The sequence below is a fragment of the Lissotriton helveticus genome, chromosome 12, assembly GCF_964261635.1.
Source record: "Lissotriton helveticus chromosome 12, aLisHel1.1, whole genome shotgun sequence".
In the NCBI taxonomy this organism is placed as follows: Eukaryota; Metazoa; Chordata; class Amphibia; order Caudata; family Salamandridae; genus Lissotriton; species Lissotriton helveticus.
The window spans coordinates 447,069,465-447,090,630 of NC_136073.1; the positions used below are offsets into that span (position 1 = coordinate 447,069,465).

At 42.9% G+C, this 21,166-nt stretch overlaps 1 protein-coding gene across 1 annotated transcript in view; it reads left to right on the forward strand.

Moving 5' to 3' along the window:
• Positions 1–21,166, forward strand: part of SLC12A4 (solute carrier family 12 member 4) — a 546,284-nt gene that overhangs the window by 168,853 nt on the left and 356,265 nt on the right. Inside the window, exon 3 of the mRNA XM_078670770.1 lies at positions 8,315–8,446. Coding sequence (XP_078526896.1) covers positions 8,315–8,446 — 132 coding nt within the window. The remainder of the gene's footprint in view (positions 1–8,314; positions 8,447–21,166) is intronic.

Genomic DNA, 21,166 nt, shown 5'->3' on the forward strand with positions numbered 1-21,166 from the left:
AAACGTTTCATAGCGGCCGGTATATACGCAGCTTACAATGAAGCTTGGAAAGAAACGCAAATTAAAACAGCAGAAAAAATACGGGAAATTGACCGTATTAATTTCGAAAAGTCACTTTCTGAATTGGACAATGGGTTATTGACTGTCTTCCAGAATATATTCACTGTACAGTATTGTATCATCTGCTATAGATATATTAGAGCAGGACTTGCTAATGTTACAACACGGTCAGTCCCAATTACGTTCCATTGTACAGCTTGGCTGGACGTTACAAAATCTGCGTTCAGGCTACGTGCCTTGGCATTTAATCAACACAACGTCATTATTCTCTATCTTTAACCTTACTGATACACAAATCAGCTTGGCACAGAAAGGAGCAGAATATACAATTCTGAGCATTGAAAAACTTGAGAGATTGGCATTGACAATGTCAGAACGACCTGTCATTGAATGGATAATACACGGAATAATAACTATTCCGATAACAACTTTCCAATTTAAATACTGTCAAAAGTATATACCAGCAGGCCAGTATGAAAGGTTGGGTAAAGGGTACATTAAGTCATCATGGAAATTACCTTACACACACACATGTTATAGTGAAAAGGAACAGAATGTATTTCTTAGTGGTAATAATTGTAAAGGGTCACTAAGTGGTATACTTCTGTGTCAAGGTATTAATTGCATGGGGCCTGTGAGGGGACTTCAAATAACCTTTCATGTCACCAGCATGGCACACCTGCACCTCGAATAGAGCCATTCTTTAGACGGCTTTCTAACGGGAGCTATATTCTAATAGTGGACCACAGATGTTGTGGCATGGTGCCAGGAAAAGCTTATCTCGTGAGCGTTAGTTCCATGGTCACTTGCTGTATGCAAGTATTGTATCCAAACAGCACTCCAGACAGGGAGGCAAAAATGTGGCCCTTTTTGAATAATTCTTCTATTCGAATTGATACTTTAAGCAGAATGAAGTCTGTCCTTCTACAGACAACTGTGCCCTTGACGTCATCAAAAGAAACGTATGATCTTCAAGTTGCAAGGACAACGGCAGAGATACATACACTTTTATCAACAAATTGCCCCCTGCACTTCGCAGAAATGTTAAGCCAAATCCTAAATATGTCTGATACCAGCAGTATCCACATATATTTAAGACAATTCTTTCGGGACTGTTAACACCCTTCACAACAGTTCTGGGCATTTTTCCTAATTTTGTCCATTCTGTCTTTGGCGGCCTACCACTCCTGTTGGGACTCATAGCAGGCATTTTATTTTTGATACTTATGCTTCGTTATGGCAAGCCAAATCGCAGACAAGACTCCTGCAACGATGGAAGAAACGATCCTAGCTATACGCTATCGGGACCGCATAACTAAAGTCCTTGGATTAGCCCGGCTAAGAGATCTAAATATGACCTGGTTTCTTTCATTCAGACCCATCTGGCAGAATTGTATCTTACCTGTGCTTCGATGTATGCTATGCGGAGAAGAATGCGTGTTGGACGTCTGTCTTACACTACAATCAGCAGTACCATTGGATACAGATACTTTGCTAAGTCCTGTAACTGCTCATGCATCGTGTTGTCCCCAGCGGTTACCAATCCTGATGACGGCATTCGTTGAGACTTCACCACTGCGATTAGAGGGTAGTGAAGTACGAGATGAGAGCAATATCACCCAGGTACGACCTTCTGTGAGCATTGCTGATCAAGACATCGATGATAGCAATCATTCTCACGACTGCACAGTTGCGGCATTTTCAAACTTGGTTGAACTTTCACCTGAAGCCGTAGACAACTTTTTTGCGAGTCTGTCTGAAATGATGTTCTCCCCTGAACAGAAAGAATAACTTTTAAGCAAGCAAGCACACAGCGTTCCATAAACTCTGAATTCGGCCATCGGCTTTGTTAAACAAAAAGCTACTGAAAATATTTGGATCTATTTTTGCCCTGATAGCGAAAAAAAAAATTCTCCATCTCCCCTTCCAAAATATTTACCTTTTTTTTTTTTTGGGCGCTTGTACTCTGCTTAAAGTAGAACTATTCTTAGAGAACAGAGCTTCTATTTTTAGGAACTCTAGAGACAATATATTACCTCAGCCTCTAGCATATTTACAAATAACTGTATTTATATGTGATGGAATGGTCTCGCACTTCTTTTCTGTATTAAGAGCCATTTCATGTGTAATTTTCGCATTTTCATTCAGCTGATGAATTTATGCAATCCTTTTTTAATGAATGATTACACTGCTTGAAAAGCGTACAGTACCTATAATCATTTTCATGTATTTCGCATACACCATTTCAAATGTATTTTGGGGTGGGATGGTATACACATGCACCTTTTAAATTTTTACTATTGCTTAGTTTTAGTAATGATGGACATTAATTCGTGGAGTGGGTGTAGTGTTTTTATCTAGGGACCTGAATCGATATTCCTATTTTATGCCCTTGTCCGGTTATAATCAATAATATCCATACAACGGCATAATAATCATATCCATAATTCAGTCGTAGTACATGCTGTCACATTAAGCAAGGCGACTTCTCCGGCCCCCTAGAAAGCATACCGAGTTCTCTAAACAAAACCAAGCCTCCAGCAACCTGGGAAATCCCCCTTGCTTTTGTTTTGATTTCGTCCTAGAACTCCTGTAAAGCACTGTAAGAGCGGCCAGTTCTTAGTGACATCTTTATTGACGTCTTATGTCCAACCTTACGTCAAACCCAGGCACCTTTCAGGTATAAATATACCAACTTTGCCTTAAGCAAACACACAGTGGTGGTTTTGGAGCAGAGCAGCTATCTACTTGCCCGAGAGCCCAGCTGATGCGAGAGCCCACGGACGCTGCCCCTCCTCTTTGACGCACTGAGAGAGACGCTGTCTTTTCTCCTGCCGAGAAATCCAGCTCCGGTGTTTCCAGATACCTTCGCGGGTTACTGGGATATCGAGTCCTGAGAAAGAGATACAAGACCTCCTGCTTTCTAATTACCCAGGTACGGAGCTGACTAAACCCTTAAAGAGAATTCTTGAATCAGATTCTTGGCAAAACAAACTTAACTTAAACTGCTACTTACTTACTCCTTCCCACGTATTAGGCTTAGGTCAGGTACACCGGGGTAGACGTATTTAGAAGCACCAGTTAAGTACGTTAGTCAATGTATATAAGTATGTATATATTTTATCTATTTTAAAGTATCATATGGCTCAGAAACCATATCAATGCTTTTACAGTATTATTTTATAATCCTCCTTTTACTGTACGCACTTTACTTTACTATGAGTATTACAATCGTGGCAATTCTTTTCTCTTGCATGAGGAAGAAGACTGCTCAATAAATTACACCTTTCATTGAAAACGCCCGTCTCTCTTTTCTCTGCATTCTGGTGAAACTAAGTACGCACATTTGACTGAGTGAAATAGCGGTCTATTGTTTTCACACGACTCTAGAGATACACTCTTATTCAGGGAGAGCAAAGTTGTCATGTTTTATGGTTGTCGGAAGCTAATCCCTTCTTGTCTATCCAGGGAGGTTAAACTCCTCCTTGTTTATTCGAGAAAGTTTCTAGTGACCTCTGAGCTAGCTGGCAAAAACGTAAGTCTAATATAGTCAGTAGAGACCTAGTTAACCTCAGTCCTACGTCTACACTGCTGAATATATTATTCCAATGCGCAGAGCCTATTGGGAATATAGGAACTACACTACACATTGCTCATTGCGGTGCTGGCAGGTCACGGTGCAAGCAGTGGCATCATTGTGGAAGTGCTGTCATCGGCTGAAGAACTGGAGTCAATGGCATTGGCAGGCCAAGGCTGTGGTGTGGGATGAGGGCAGGGCAAGCAGCAGTGTCTGTCGGCCGTGAAGCATCATCGTCTGGGATACCAGGGCTGTGACGTGAAGCAAGGTGGCATGAAGCGTCCTGCTCACAGGTCACGGTGCAAGCAGCGGCGCAGTGGCTACATCGGGCATCGTTGGTGAAACCAGGGTTGCAGTGCTAAATACGACGGTGGCCTCCATGGTACCTTCAGAACAAGGGGTAGGATGTAGCCTTACGGTTAGAGCGGTTGACCTCGAAGCTGGGGTACGGGGTTCGAGTCTCGGCAACGACGCTCAACATCCTGTGATTCTGGGCAAATCACTTAATCTCCCCATGCCTAACAAAAGAAGAAAAAGAAAAAATGAATGTGTCAATCTTTAATGAAACTGGTGGTTATGTAAAGCGCTCTGATGCCCGATGTCTCTGGTCTAGTTCCCACTTTATAAAGCAGTCAGCAGAGGCATCAGTGACGGTGTCTGGTTGCTTTATCTTCTGTTGCAGCACAAAACACACAGTTCCCATTGCTGGTAGCAGACTAACTTGAAGCCCCAATATTTATACCACATTTCCCTTTGTTCTCTTGTGGCAGAGAGCCTCTGTGCTTATTCCAAACCAGTTCTGTCCTCTCTGGTCGAGCTTCATGGCAGGAGGTTGAGCTAGCATTGTGTAAGGCAGACCAGGCCAATTCAGGTGCAAGGAAACCTCCTCCCACTACTCTAAATGCAGCCCAGGTCTATTCAGCCCAGCCCTGCATCATCCGGAAAGTCAGGACACACTTCAACCCCCACAGTGGCTGTTTACAGTGAATGAATATCCCCAGCTCCTGTCACTCCAAAGCCAGGCAGTCAATCCACAACCCAGCAGAGACACACAGGATTGTTTAAGCAAAAAAATGGCTACTTTCGAAAAGAGGCATTTTAAAACATACAATTTAATAACCATCTTTACTAAAAGATGTATTTTTAAATTCTGAGTTCAGGCATTCTAAGCTCCATTCTCCTATCTTGTCATAATGAAAAGTTATACTTGTAAGATGTTACAAAGTATATCCCAATCTTACCTATGGGACAGATAGCCTTTCAATAGTGAAAAACGAAACACACTGTATTCACACCAGTACATTCTTCCTTTCACATACACTGAAACCTGCCCACAGGGGTACCTTGGGCCTACCTGAGGGGTGTCTTACATGTAAAAAAAGGAAGGTTAGAGCCTGGCAAGTGGGTGCACTTGCCAGGTCGACATGGCAGTGTGAAACAGCATGCAGACACTGCAGTGACAGGTCTGAGAACCCTTTGAAAGGCAGCTTGCGTGGGTGGCACAACCATTGTTGCAGCCGACTAGTAGTATTTGATTTACAGGCCCTGGGCACACACAGTGCACTGTACTGGGGTCTTAGCAGTAAATCAACTAACCTATCATGGAAAGACCGATCCATAACACGATTTACCTTAGGAGCACTTGCACTTTAACACTGATCAGCAGTGAAAACAGAATCAAAACCAGGAGGTCACAAAGCAAAAAGTTTGGGGAAACACCCCAAAATATCCCAGGGTTAACAGTGGTCTTATCATGTAAAACTACAACAATACACAGAGATGGACATCCGATTCACCCTTAGCAGCCTTAGCTCTGGACTGGTAGCATGGCACAGAGCAGTCTGGCGTACGTAGAGGAACATGTGTTAAACATTTCACAGTACCAGCATTGACGATAAGAAAGTGACATGACTCGAAAGAAACCTTGACACCAATTTATAAAAATGGATTGTATTTTTATATCAATATAGGCACCAAAATCAAATTGATGCGTCACATATAACCTGAGTTATAGATTTTCGAAGTAGCCTGGCTGATGAGTGGTGATGCCCGAAACCGGTCCTAAGACGCTTGCTTCCGGTCCAGGAAGGGCCTGGCTTTGCAGTTCAGGCTGGACTGTTCCCACGAGGAGCAGGGTCAAGACTGATTTCCATATGGCTGGGTCCAAACTGAGGTGGCGTGGTGAGCAAAATAACGATGGATTAAACCCAGATCTTTGTGACTGGGGGGAATGTTTGCATTGTTCACCTTTCTGTCCTTCATTTGTTCTTTTTACCAAATGTGTGGCCAGAAAATTGACCCTTGGAGTCCACTTCTTTGTCCTTGGTACAAGAGGGAGCAGGTCCTGTACTTTAGGGCTGCTGAAGCAGGACTAGTCCTCTTCGGTTCTTCTTCAGGTCCAGAAGATGGGTTAAAGATGATACCCCATTTATGCCTGGCACTAGCTTGTGTGATACAAGTTCCCAGGGTAACCAACTCACCTTTGCAGCAGTTCCTGTCTGCCCTACAGCAAACAATTCCACAGTGACCCTTATTCTTAAAATCTAAAATGGCAAAACAGTTCTCCCTGTGTACTCACCCAGGGGTATAGCCAGGGTAATGACCAGCCCCTCCTCTATTGTCACTCTGTGGCAGTTCTGGGGGCAACTTCTCCAATTATTTTTGTTCCTGCTTGACTAAGAGGAGAAAGAAGAGGCCTGTACAGGTGCTATCTGACATTTGCTTGTGACAAGGAGCCCCTTTGAAGTAAATGAAGTTCCTGGACACAACCCAACTGGGCTTGTTGCTAGAGCAACAAAACACCTCCCCACACCTAAGCCTTTTATCTCTACTCTGGGACGAGTTTTCACACCTCATTCAGGGTCATTCACCAGCTGGATGACGGTTGGAAATCTCGTGTAAATTAGCTTTCAGGAGATTCAGGCAGGGAAAAGGTAAGTTTTTGTTAAAAGTTACGTTTAAATAATATTGATTAAAAACCCAGCATTGTGGGATACAAGGCTTACCTAGCAGTAACCTATTACATTTTAAAAGGAAGGTTTCTCTCTTTCAAAAGGGGGTTGTTTTGACAGATTACAGTGCATCTGCTGCACGGTTACAGTACAGCTACAGAGTAGACCTCAAGCCGTGTTGCACAGCAGTATAGTGGATGGCACAAATACTAATACCTAAAATGTGATGTTGACTGGAAATCTCCCTCTTGCATTGTCTCCAAAGCATAGAAACCCTGTTCTTCTCTCTTTTCAAGCATAAGAACCAATTGGCCTCTTCTGTTTTGAACTAAAAACCTAGCTGTTGCTGTTTGATTTGCAACTCTGGCTGTGCTAATGACAGGACTTCCACTGGGGTACCTTTTGTGCTTTATAAAATCCAAACCTACACATAACAGATACCGGCTTGCCAACATGCATGCACTCCGGTTTGACCAGTTCCTGTATTGGTAATATCCAAAGGTGTGTTGCTTGTGTCCTTAATTATTAAAGCTCAAAGGAGTGGCTGGTTTAGGATTTTAGGTCTCGGGTAAGTCAGAGACCATGTTTTTGCGCCCACATAAATAGGCTATAAAAGAATGCTCTTATGCCTGCTGGAAGAAATGTTATGATCGTGAAGAGCGATACTGGGCACTGTGTGTACACAGTGACCGACGCCTACAAGCGCATTGGTCAACAATTCTTAACTTTGGATCCCACTCCCTCTCTCAGGATTGCTAACTCCCTATTTTCCTGGAGTAAAAATTGTCAACAGGATGAGGTATGCATGCACTGCTGCATTGGGTAAGGTCAGCTGATATTTTGAAAGATAAGGACAGTCGGAGCTCAAATGGAAACTCTGGGGGTTTCTTACCCCCCCCCCCCCCACTTTAACGATGCTCATTTTCTTTTAACTTTTTCACTTTTGCAAAAAAAGGCTCGTTTTTTCATCTTTGTTTTTTCCAGGGCCAGACGTGGGCCCAAAACAGTCCTGACGAAAATGCTCAAACCAGCCCCACTCCCTTCATCTCCTTATGTAATCGCTCTTGTTCCGTCCATCTATTTCCTCTCAGCCTTCTCTGCTTTATATCGGATACCGAACACTTTTTCTCTCCTTCCCCCCTCTCTTTCGGTCTCTCTTGAAACCTCACCTTGCCTACTGCAGTTAACCTCGGCGAGCTGGGGAAAGTGACAAAGGCACCTGGGGCTGCCCCCTGCCCTACACAAGTGCCTCCAAGGATTCCAGCCTATCAGGAAAATGCCGAGTGGAGTAAAGGACCCGTCCGGCCCTGGCCTCTTTTCTTTTCTTCACCATCACACACCGAGCTATTAATTTCCCTGTCTGTTTCGGTTACTTATGACTCGGTTTGCACACCAGTGACCCCTTTCCTCCCTCCCTTCCATTCTGCTCGTACCTTTGTCCATCAGCTTGTTAAGACCTATGAGTTTGGCATGTGGAAATGTATCCTTCAGCTGTGACTTGTGTACTACAACCAGTCGATTTATATATTTTAAAAGCGTGTATGAAAAGTCAAAGTTGTAAGGGCCTTTATCATAGACTATATCTTATGATGGCACCTAGTGTAGAATCCTTGTTGCGTTTAATCGTAGATTTAACACTTTTGCAACTCTGAATATCATCAAAATAAAATGTACTCAATCCTTTGTGAAACAACCTTCTACATAATATCTTTTTTGCCTCACACAGGAAGAGTTGGATATTCGACCGAAGGTATCCTCCCTGCTTAGCAGGTTGGTTAACTACACAAATATCACTCAAGGGGCCAAGGAGCACGAAGAGGCTGAAAATGTGGAAGGGACACGGAAAAAGGTTTCAAAAGTAAGTGCGTGTTTTAGACTTTATTTCAAGGTAGGATTTCAGGTAGCATAGAGTCTAATGTAAAGCTTGCTGAGCGATGAGCCGAGAAATCATGTGGGAAGTATGTGCCGAAGGTGGTATTTGGAAGCAAAGTTATTCAAAACTTCTACCATATCATGTGACTTCATCAATTAAAGCGTTGTGGCAAAGAGCACAATGCCCATAAGCCATCCAGCTTTGGAAGCCACAAACATATGGTATACACTAGGTGATTATTGAATATTTTAAACTTGGAGAGGACCAATTATTGATGCCAGGAGGTGATAGCAAGAGACTGTGGAGAAGTGGCTCCTGAGGAGTGACTGATGAAAATGGCAGTACATTTTTCTCATCACACAACACATGACTCGGGACACTTAGGTCATATCTGTGCTTTTGGGATTGAGGACCCTAACTTAGAAAATGTGTTCAATTGTTCCGAAATGACTGCTGGGATTCAGGTTGGTGTACTTGAGATACAGACGAACTGCCATGTTCTTACACCTTAAGACTGGAAAAAAAGCAAATTTGAGCCTGCCTAGCAGAACTAGTTGACAATGGAGGGTCCTACTTTTGAAGCATTCACTATGTGTGGGTGAGGGGTGTGTGCCGTTTCTAGAAATAAACCACTTGGAGGTAAATATCTTTCTCTTTGCAAAAATGCCCTTTTAGAAAGAAAGACACTTTTATAAGATGGAGCAATCCTCTCCTTGCATGTGTTGAACCTTTGCAGTGTGCTTTATACTCTAAAGTCTCTTGGTATCGGATAGTTTGAATCCTGTATCAAGAGGTAGAGAATGCAACAGGCTAATAAGTGCATTTCTATAATCCATTTTTATAGCGTAAATGTCTTTAGGCACTGGTCAGCATAGAACAAGATAGCCTGCAAATGAGAGAGCTCTGAATATGTGGAATTTTAACAAGCACTTGAAACATAGAAAGTGTGGTTTCTGCTTAATGGGGTCCAACAGAAAGTGTTCCAAGCAGGTTTCTGGATGACTTGTAAGGACTGATTATTTGTGTAGGAAGGTAGGATCCTTCTGCATGGTTACCCCCTCTTTTTTGACTGGTATTGCTATGTTTTTCATGACTAGTCTGACTGGGATCCTGCTAATCAGGACCCCGGTCTCTGTGATTTTTCCCTAAATTGGTAAGCACTTCGGTACCCTCTAGATTGGCTAGTGGTGTACCCTTGTGAGTCCCTAGTATAAGGTATTAAGGTACTCCGGGTTTAGGTACACCAAGGGTCTTCCATGGACTCAAGCATGTATTATGTCACCCATGAGAGCCCACTTAAATTGTGACTACAGGGCTGCCATTGCAGCCTTTGTAAGCTGGTGCTAACAGCACTTACAACAGATATAAGTTACCTTATGTCTGAGGTCACTGCACTTAAAACCTAATAGTCACCCCTAAGGCAGGCCATTCAATCCTGAAGGCAGGGTGCTTAATTACACGTATGAGGTTGCCCATGCATTAGCAGGACACCCCAACTATCCTTGAAGTCCATTCTCCTCGGTTGTAAGTGCATCAGTAATTATTATACATAGAGTGGCCATGCATCATTACGCGATGGCTATGTCTAAACTGGCTGTAATTAACCATGTTGTGTTTGGTATCAAACATGTTGGAATCAAACCCTAACACCGTAAATGGTGTGGGAGGTATGATTCCATGCATGGGAGGTATGGTTCCAAGCACTGTAAAGCTCCTCCTGGAGCCACTGTACCAGTCTTGTAGACCAGGACAGCAAACATGGCTGCTACCAACCAGAGACATGATGCTGCCCTCCTGCTGCTGAGCCAAGCTCGAGTAGGGGAAGGCAGGACAATGGGTTTCCTGTCACAGGGAGGTGTGACCACCTCCCAGACAAGACTTAGTGTATTGAGACAGGGTGGGGGAGCTTGCCAACGCCACTAGAATGCTTTGAAGGGCACATTTGGTGCCCTCCTTGCATACTCCAGTTGAAACCAGTTCAGGAAGTCAATGGCTCCTGCTCTGGAGTGAAACTAGACCAAGAACATGGGAGTATGCTCCCCACTGTCCAGCCCCTCTTCCGTGAGGGGCCCCTGAATCGTCCCCACCCTTTCCTTAGGGTACTTAAGGGATTACCTGTGGCTGGGTCCCTAGATCCGTCGAGGGACAAGATTCAGATCCAAAACCACTACAACTTCAACCATCTGGGCACATTGGAGTATGTTGGACTTTACTTTGGAAACCAAGACTGCAAATGGTAAGACTCCTGCTGCTCCTGGTCTTGTCATCCTGCCGGGCTTCTGCAACGTCTGTGCCTGTGCTCCATACAGGTTCTTCACAAGTCCTGTGAACATCCAAGACACCCGAAGGAATCTCCCTTGGAGTGAAGGAGTCACTTCCCTGCATCTGCAGGCACAGAAACAACGCTGGTCTGTCTGCTGTTTCTGAGTTCCTATGCACTCCGAAAGGTTCAGCAACACAGGTGTGGTTTTGCAACTCCCTCGAGGCCTTCACTGTCTTCACAGCAAGTTTGTAGCCAGTATCCCTCGTTAGAACCACTGGAAAAGTACCCATGTGCACCGCGTTGAGTTGCAAAGGCTTGTGAACTCTGTCCTCCAAAAATCTGTGGCCTCCAGCATCTTCCCACAGCCCAGATCTTCATCTGCACTGTATCCTTTGCACCATGGGCCTTTGGTGAGCTGCTCAAGGTCCTCTTGTGACTCATGTGTCTTTGGCCCGTGGGTCCTCTCGATGGTCTTCTTTGGCTCAGTGTGCTCCCCTCTTTGCTTGGGCCTGCTCTAACTTACCTGCTCGTGGTGGATCACTTGGACCTTGCTGGTCCCGACACTGCACCTTTTTCAACTACTACATTGGTTGCCTTTGCCAAGGCTTGTTGGTGCCTCTGCTGGACACTGACCCCTTGGCTATTGACATATGGCGTGGGACAGCTCGTGAATGGCTCCCAGTTTCCTACAGCACCGCCTGGTCCACACAGCTGTAACCTCAAGGGCACCGTCAACTCTGCTGCATCCCCGACATCAGTGGGCATTCGTCTTCCACCTTTGGGTTTTACCTTTTTCACCAGCGACATCTTTTCTAAAGTCCTCCATTGTGGTCTACAGCGGTTTCCAACGTCAATTCACGCCTATGCACCCGTCTTCCCTAGTGTAGGTATCCTGGTTCCTAGGGTATCCACGGGTGGGGTGACTCTCCAACCTTCAATCTTCCACAGGTTTTCTTCAGGGTTCGCTGGGAAGGGTCCTTCTTCTTTAAAACTGCAACCACGACTTACCTATTGACTTGCATTGAGTACGCTGTCATCTTCCCACACTGCACAAGGCCTCCGTGGGGTTCCTATATACTCACCTTGGGTGGTGCCTTGAGTCCCTGACTCTTCACCGTCTTCTGGGTCCAGTCTCGACTTAAGCCGTAGTTCACATTCCACTATTTTAGTAATGGTTTGGTCTCCCCCTGGAGACCACTGTTTATTTGTACTACTTACGTGTTCTATTTCCAAAGTATTGTGTGTATTGTGATTATATCTCTGGGTGAGAGATATTGCAATGTGTTAGTGACTGTTAACAATAAACACATATTTTTTATAACTACACTGTGTGGTTCTTTTTCACTCAACCTATACCATAATATTAAGTACTGGTAGAACAAGCTGCTTTACACTCATCTAAGACCACTAAAATCACCATAAGGGTTTTCTGGATTAGGGCAGAGTGCTACATAAGTGAGTACCATATACTAAGCCAGTCTCCTACAATTTTCCTGTGGATAGTTTAGAAATATATGGAGGAGACACCAAGACTTAAAGTGGATCCTAGCTTCCGCTGGAAACCACTAAAGGATTTGTCTAGAGTCAGTCATGTGAGACATTCTCCTCAATTCATGGATCAGATGAATGTTTATATTCTGAACTCTCTAGAGTTGTAGCGGTCTTCTTATAGATGTATCCAAGCAGAGACCATTGCAGAAAACTACCGGAGAATTAACAAAAAATCTTATTCGAATAGATCTAAGTTCAGGAAGAACATAGTCTTTGGTCTTCCAGATGCAAGATAAGAAGAAATATGTTTTTTAGCCACTTGTTTAATATGTGCATTAATGCAAAGAGAACTGGACAGGAAATCACCCCCTCTATTCGGTTATTCTCTTTAGACTTGATGATTGCAGTTTGACCTAAAATAGATATTGTGGAAAATATTGAAAATATCCAGGGTAGTCTAAAGGCAGCATTAAATTAAAATGTTACATGGTATACATGCTTTGAATGACTTAAAAGGTTACTATAGAAGTTCTCCGAGCCCCTTTTAATGTTTCCCTGTTTTGCAGCAATTGGATGGTAATTTATATAATGTATTATTTGGTCTTTTATGCAAATCCGTTATGCCCAGGGGGGATTGCATAGAGAGATTGTAGCCTTTCCCACAAATCACGCTAACCAGAATTACCGGATAGGACATCAAGGCGACAAGACAATATTGGCCATTTTACCCAGTACCCAGGAGGGAGTGAGGTCAATCTGATCTCCTGGAATGTGGCAGGACTAGCCTCCAAATTTGAGGATAATAGATGGATTCAAACCATAACCTCTTTGCCTACAGGAGACCTGGGAGGTGGAAAATACATTCTTCTTGGAGGGCTACAAGTCGTTCTTCCTCCCAGTGGAAGTGTCGACATATGGGCGAGCTATGGGTGGTTTAATTATATTTATTGCCCTTGATCTTTCTGAGTCAGTGACACAACTGAATTGGAACCCTTCAATGGCTCAAGGTTTAAAGTTAGTAATAGGCAGAACGAAACAACTCACAATAATGAACTTTTATAATGCCAAAATAGGAATGTGGGTTCATTGAGTTTGAAGGAGATAGCCGGTCTCATAGCTAAGTAACAGGGGGACGATTTATCACTGGGCAATCTTACTTTCTTTGGAGATTTTAATTGTCATCTGTGCTCAGACACTGGACAAAACACTAGGGCTACTTCCTCATGCATGATAGCAGAAGAAGGGCACATGGAGCACTCTGTAGATGGTCAAGAATTAAATGCTCTTTTAAACACCTATGACCTAACGTTTACCCTAAAAAATGCAGTAATGTCTCCAAATAGTATTTATCTTTCTACGTATAAAGAAAGGGGTTGCGCTACCACCATAAATTTTTATTTTTGTGTCATCAGCTCTGGTTTATATCATATCGTTCTTCAGGATTATAGAAAGTCCCTTCAGTTATCATAACCCTATGACTCTGGAGATGCAGGCACAGGGGTCGAAGCTAGCTCAAAGCAGCAGGATGGGAGGGACATCAAGGTCAACTGACCAGGGGAGGCGCCTGCGGTGGTCACAGGTGGATAGCAATGCTTTTTCTTAACTACTTTTTAAAGAGAGGCAACAGGAGATTCTGAAGTGCCTAGATATCTCACCAGCAGAGGGAGATGTACTCCGATCCTTTGCCACTATAGCAAAGTCAGTGAGAGCTCTTTTAATTGTACCAGTAGTCACTGCCCAATTGGATGGCCCAAGGTGGTTCGACAGGGAGTGTTCTCAAGGACTGATGAAACTTAAAAAGGCTATCAAACAAACTCCTCGTAATATATCTATGGTAGCTAGTTGTCGCATGACTATAAAAAAAGCACTAAAGGAACAGAGGTCTACATTAAAAAAACAGGCTTGGGATGAACTGGTTGAGACTAGTGCTTAAAAAGAGAGCTCCTTATTTTGGAAATTCATTAATAGACTCTGTTTCTCTGAACCTGGCAAACCAACCATATGTCATTATATTACACAGGACCAATGGAAGAATCATTTCCAGGCTGCCTACAATTATGGGGAGGGAGATCACTGTAATAATGCCTGGAAGCTCCTCCCATGTGACTCATATTAATTATCAGCTAGACGAGGTAATAACAGGTATAGAGTGACTGACCAATTATAAGGCTCCGGGCCCAGGCGGGTTTCCCCTGACCTGTTTAGAAGTAATACTGAGGTGTGGGCCCCAATTTTAACCAGGGTTCTTAATGCAGCAGTGTCAACTGGTATGCCCCAATCTTGGTCTACTGCCACTATTGTCCCTATCTCAAAGAAGGGGGATAGGGATAACCCCAATTGCTATGACCCATATCACTGATAGACTCGACCGTCAAGGTTATGGGGTGGGTCATACTAAATGGGCTAGTGGAGTGGGCAGACAAAAATCAAATTATCTCGGAGGTCCCATATGGCTTCCAAGCAGGCAAATCCTCAGTGGGCCAATGCCTGAACCTCTATCTAGTGATAGCAAAATATACAATCGCCAAAGCGGGATCCATTTATCTAGGTTTTATAGATCTCACTGCAGCATTTGATAGGGTGAACTGCTGTAAATTATGATCTCTGCTAGACAAATTAGGAGTAGAGTGATCAATAATAAATGCCCTGATGTCTTTATATGCCCATACCTCAGCTGCAGTACGCTTTACACAAGAGGGGGACCTCACCCATAGCTTTAAATGCGCAAGAGAAGTGCGCCAAGGCTGTATTCTAGCCCCTTTTTTATTTACACTGTATATTAATGGGCTGGAATCTGCCCTTCTATGTCTGCAGGTCGATACCCTGAGAATAGGCACTAGACGAGTGCCAGTACTGCTGTATACAGATTATGCTGTGCTTATAGCACGCACCCCAAGAGCATTGCAAGTCTTGATTGATGGGTTTGTCTCCTTTATGAAGGGGTTGGACTTTTCTCCCAATTACGCCACGTTGTTTGTGATGGAAGTGGGCTGTCGAGGGAAGAGTAAAACTTCCTATAAGGCAGACTCTTTTAGCACATCCAAAGTTCCAGCATTTAAATATCTTGGGGTTTTATTTTACGCTAAACTAAACTGGAATACTCTGAAAGAAGAGAAGGTGATGTACACAAAGAAAGCAATGGGAGCTATAGCAAGCTATGCACACAGAGTAGGTACATGGTCGCCTTGGAGGATTTAAAAATTATATCAATTAATTTGTCTCTCAATGGCCGTGCACGGAGTGAGATCTTGGGTTACAAGGCAGTGGTGGAACTACAGACGATGCACAATAAATATGAGCCGATTCTAAAAGTCCTTCAGGGCAACCCACTTACTCAGTTCACGAAGAACTTGGGCAGAGGCATGTGTCTGATTTAGTCGCGGTTAAGCCTCTGCTTTGTTGGGTGAATATTTTGTCCAATGAGGAGGCCTCTTTTAACCAAGCTGTCATTTTGGACTGCCTCTTATTGGATCATGCCCTTCAAATACCCTGACTAAGATACATCAAAGAAACACTCTGTAGCCTAGGAAGAATAGGTATTTTTACAAATTTTAGATCAGTGAAGAAAGAGGATATATACAAATTAATGATCTATTCTCCAAGAATGTTAGCGCAGAGCGAGAAGGTAAGGAAGTGATTAAGCTGACAGAGCTGATATCCTAGTTAAATCACTTCTGGGAATAGAGCATTACTTCACTATTTTAACCAGCTCCTATGATCGTTTTTTAATTACCTGTTTTAGATTTAATGTTTCATCATTAAGTGGCCTCCCCTATCTGCTTTGTAGGGTGAACCAAGGATCGAGGGCCCTGTGGCTTATGTATCCCAGGCGACTATCTTAAACCTTATATAAAAGACATGGGATTTAGACGCGCTCGAATTGCACTTTTGCACATGCAACTTCTGCAAAATTAACACACTTTATTCGTGGTCACGCACTTTTTAATAGCAATAGTGAGATCTAGGAAAAACAGATATGCAAAGACTGAGACGTGTATTTATGAATAGCTACATGTTGACATAGGGCCTCAGGGAAACCAGATAGCCCTTATAGTCCTGTTTTTATCATAAAATCTCACCACTACAGAGTGTGTACCAATTAAGTAGTGTTTTTTTTCAATACTCACTAACCCCTCTTTAGGTGATTAAAGACAATTTTGTTAAGAGCACCTGGTCAACTCACCTTAACCATGGATTTAATGGGTGATATCAACTATTACAAATATAAGATAAACATGAATGTATAAATGGTAACATGTAACCTTTTGAGTTTATTTATTTGCCAAATGATTTACAGTCTTGAAACTGTCCAGGGAATGAAATGTGTTGATTGAGACCTTCTACCCTCTTAGAATATTTCCAGGCTGAAATAAAGTATGATATTATTTTCATAAATATTAACTGTTCAGGCAGGATGAGAGCAGAAAACATACATTAGTCTCACGGGTATTCTGTATAAGAAAGATCAATGGGGAAACTAATTATTGATCTTCTCCCCAGCTGAAATCTCAGGAACAGTAGACCACTGTGAAGCAGCATTCAATAGACAATATAATTGTTATGCGTTTTGTAGCCCCTTCGCCATAAATTCTATACATTCTACAAAAGAGTTGCAAATATTTTACCCATCCACTTAGAAAGATGTGTAACGTTACAATGCATGCATTTACTCGCATGCCTTCATGCCTTTACCCCTCATGTAATGTAATATATTGGCCTTTAAAATGCTTGTATTACATTGTGGACCTCCTGTACTATGCATTTTTGTGGATATATATATATATATATATATATTTATTATTTCTCCTAATTACCTAATGGCTGTCACCAGTAGGTAGTTATAATTGGGACTATGTTTCCATAGAAAAAGCATTTTTCGACTTGCCTATATATTTGGCGTAGTTTGATGAATTTTCACAAAATGTTCTAAAAAAAAAAGTGTCATGGTGAGTCTTGTTGTGCATGGAAAGTTTTGAGTGATCTGTGAAGTGCGGGCTGAGAAAAAGGGGTGGGAGTCAAAAAAAGGGTTTCTATGTTCATTCTCATAGAGTCTTCAGACATGCTTGCAGCCTGAGACACTGGAAGGAATTGCACAGAATTTGGCAGTACAGTAGATTTTGGTTCTCAGTTCACCCTTTTAGTTATTTGCTGTAAATCCGTTCAGCAGTTGTTGAGAAATGTAAGGAAATCCACATTTGTATATCTATGATCAAGGCTAATTCATGATGATTTCTCTATTAATCGTGTATGTGCATTCCAACAGGAATGCCGTGATTGGCTGCCCGCAACTTGAGCAGAGAGTAGAGGGTGTCGTTTTACCTCATCGGAACAGTCCCTGGTGATCGAACCAAATGGCAGAAAGTGGCATAAGGAGTTAGGTTGGATGTGCCTTGACCCCTTGAGAGGATATAGAGGTGTTTGAGGAACCCCTTAGGAGTATAATATGTCGAAGAACAGCTTTTTAAAAAACTTGTGATATTCGTATATATATATATATATATGTATGTATATGTATATGTATATGTATATATATATATATATATATATATATATATATATATATATATGTATATATGTATGTGTGTGTATATGTATATATATATATATATATATATATATATATATATATATATATATATATATATATCCACACACTCCTGGTCGTGATTCCTTAGTTGAAAAACCAGAGTCGGAGCCCAATTGTTTTACGATGCTGTCAGTTTATTGGCAGGACAAAACCCAACGCGTTTCAAGATCCACCGATCTCTTGCTCACGGGTGGGGCTATGCTGGTACTGACCTTCATTTAAAGAGACATAGTGTTTACACTTAGTGCACGTGTGTATAGACATAAAGGAAATACCACATATGCTCAGTCTGTTCATTGTAAATCACGTTTCATGTAAACAATTGTACCACTCCTTACAGAAATATGGGAATAGATGGGGAAGCCGAATATTAGACATATTATTCAAACTATACATGCAATGGTTGTATTCCAAGGGAAAATAATCAATTTGCCCAATTAACAAGCGCATTTGCGCAAACCATAATGTCCGGTTCTGTGTTATTATCACACGATTCCCCGATTCTAATTCAATTATTGTTTTGCCCCAGTGGGCTAAAGTTCATCAATTCAATCAATATTGGCTTCCAATGATGCCCATGTGGGCGGTAGTATCTCCCATATCCTGTAAAGGAAAAAAGAAAACAGGACTGTAGCAATATTCTACGATATTTACATTTCAAATTAGTGCAAAAAAATCTTGTTAAAAACAATTTAAAATTTAAATTTCAGATACCAAAAGAAGCAGCAGCCTATTCTACATACAGGAAACCGTTTTCTATGTTTGGAGGTGAATGGCTAGCTCCTCACCCAAATTATGTCCAGTGGGCTGCAAGGTATTGTACATTATAATGTATTTTGATTCCAACTTGCGTAACTCTAGCCACCTATTCCCTCCCCTCTCATTAGGTTCAACGCTGTCCAATACATAGAATTTCATCAAATTTGAATTTTTGTTGTGTACCTGTGCAAAATGCCTCGCTACCGGGTATTGCTGATTCTCATTTCTTATTGCTCTCTGATGCTCTAGAATTCTTAACTTCGCCTGTTTAGTAGTGCAGCCTATGTAAAATTTCTTACACGGACATTCCAGAGCATAGACCACATACTGTGTAGTGCAGCTAAGATGCTTGGTGATTGTATGTGCACTTCTATCTTTAGATAGTTCAATCGTTTTCCGAGTACCGCTGTGTTTGCAGGCTTTGCATCTAAGACATGGAAAGAATCCTTGAATAGAATTAGTTTTTTTGCTCTCTTTTATCAAAGTACTGCTCAGAGTATCCCTAAGGGATTTTGCTTTCCTGTAAGTCAAGGAGGGAATATCATGGATTGCCTCTTTGACATCGTTATCCAATTTCAGTGTCTCCCAGTACTTGGTCAGGCTTTTACGAAGTTTCCAAGATTGATTATTGTAAGTCGTAATAAACCGTACCTTCTCATCCTTTTTATGTTCTTTGGGGATTAATAGATCTTTCCTGTCCATTGTACTGACTTTTGTCACTGCCTGCTGTATAATCTTGTCACTGTACCCCCTCTCTGAGAATCGCTGTATCATAATCTCACTCTCTTCCTGAAAACCTTCGTCAGAACTACAGTTTCTCTTGGCCCTTATTAGTTCACCCAAGGGAATACTTCGTATCAGGCTTTGGGGGTGGCTACTCCCTGCATGTAGCAGACTATTTCCGGCCGTCAGTTTACGAAATAGAGTACTTGTGAGTTTACCACCTTTGACTGTCAGTTTAACATCTAAGAATTCCAGTTGGTCTTTGCTGATCACACTTGTGAATTTAAGATTCAGAGAGTTGTTGTTCAAATTTGCTTCAAATTCGTGTATTTGGTCCAAAGTGCCATCCCAAACACAGAAAATATCGTCTATGTATCGTTTCCAGAGGATGACGTGGGCACATCCTTAATGATACCTGTTGGACCTAGATTACCCAAGCCTACATATGGTAGCCTGGCACAGTAGTGGTCTACAGCTAACTCCAAGCGTTGGCTAAGTACTTACAAATCTTACCCACAGTAACTCAGTGATGAACCACTAAAATAGAGACACAACACCTCTGTTTGGAAAAATACCGATACCTTTTATAAAAAATAATATGCTCTTCTTGTTATGCTTTTTAGTCAGGGATAAAAGACAATCTAATTACACATCTACATGAAATTTAAATCACTCTTCAATATTTCTCCTGCTCAGAATTTGAGAATCAAAGGTACATTTAGGTTCTGTAGTTATTTAGGACACAAGACACTTCACTAATAATTTTACAGGAAGGCAATATACAGTCTGGCAGAGTAATATGCTTTTAACGATACACTTGCAGATACATTACCCCACAGCTCTTAAGCACTGTTCAGCCCAACAGAATGACCTGGTTGTAGAACCTCACAGCATTTCCCACCAATAATGTGACTAGAAGGAAAGACACAATAATATTAGCAAGGTACACCTAACTGGTAGAGGATCTACTCCCTCCGCTACAAAAGCTCTGTAAGGGCTTTAGCCCAGGAACCCTGTGGCTCCCTTTACCACTTTCACCTCTCTCCCACTTGCACCGTTATTGGATCGGTTTTACTCTTTATTGGCCAGTTCACTAGCTTGTTTTCCCTTCAATTAGGCTTTCCACTGTTCAGTTACTTGTTGGGGTTATTTTAGTAGGGTTTGGGCTGAGCACTAGCCCGTTCTCTTCATTTATGCCTCTGTGTGCAGTTCAGTGTGTCTCTCAATTGCAGTCCCACTGTCTCAATCCTTTTCCCTGGTGCTGCTGCCTCCCGTCCCCACTCTACCCGGCTTACTTGTAAGCTTCCTGGAAGTGCTGCGAGGGCTCTTCTCACTCGCGTTGAAGCCTGGCAGCAGTCGGCGGTCGGGAGGGATCGAGGGAGCTTCTCTTGGCCCACCGGCTCTTTACTGGGTCAATTGTAGTGGCGCTTCTGCCTCCTCAGGCTGGGGAAACAGCTACCGGTGCTCCGTCGCGCTCGGCTTCTCCTCAGTCGCGCTACTCCGTTGGGCATGCGCGGAAGCGCTCGCTCTTCTCCCGCCTCTGCACTCACTTCACAGGGAGGACGCTGGTCTTCTGGTGACGCTGCTCTCCCGGGCCTGCCCGAACATAGGCCCCTCCTGCCTCACGAAAAGCGTCTAGTTGCCGGTCATGCGCGGAAGCGCTGATCTCTTCGTTTCTGACGCGGCCGGTGCCCCCGGGGTCCCGATGCCGATCAGAGCAACGTCGCTGCTTCCCTCCAGTCGTCTCTCACTGGGGCTTCACAGGAAGGATGTCCACACACAGCGCCCTCGCTCCACAGGTCGCCAGGGTGCCCCAGACCCCCGCACTCACTTCAGCTACTCCACGTCCCCTGGTAAGCTCAGCGCTGATTAGGGGTAGCCA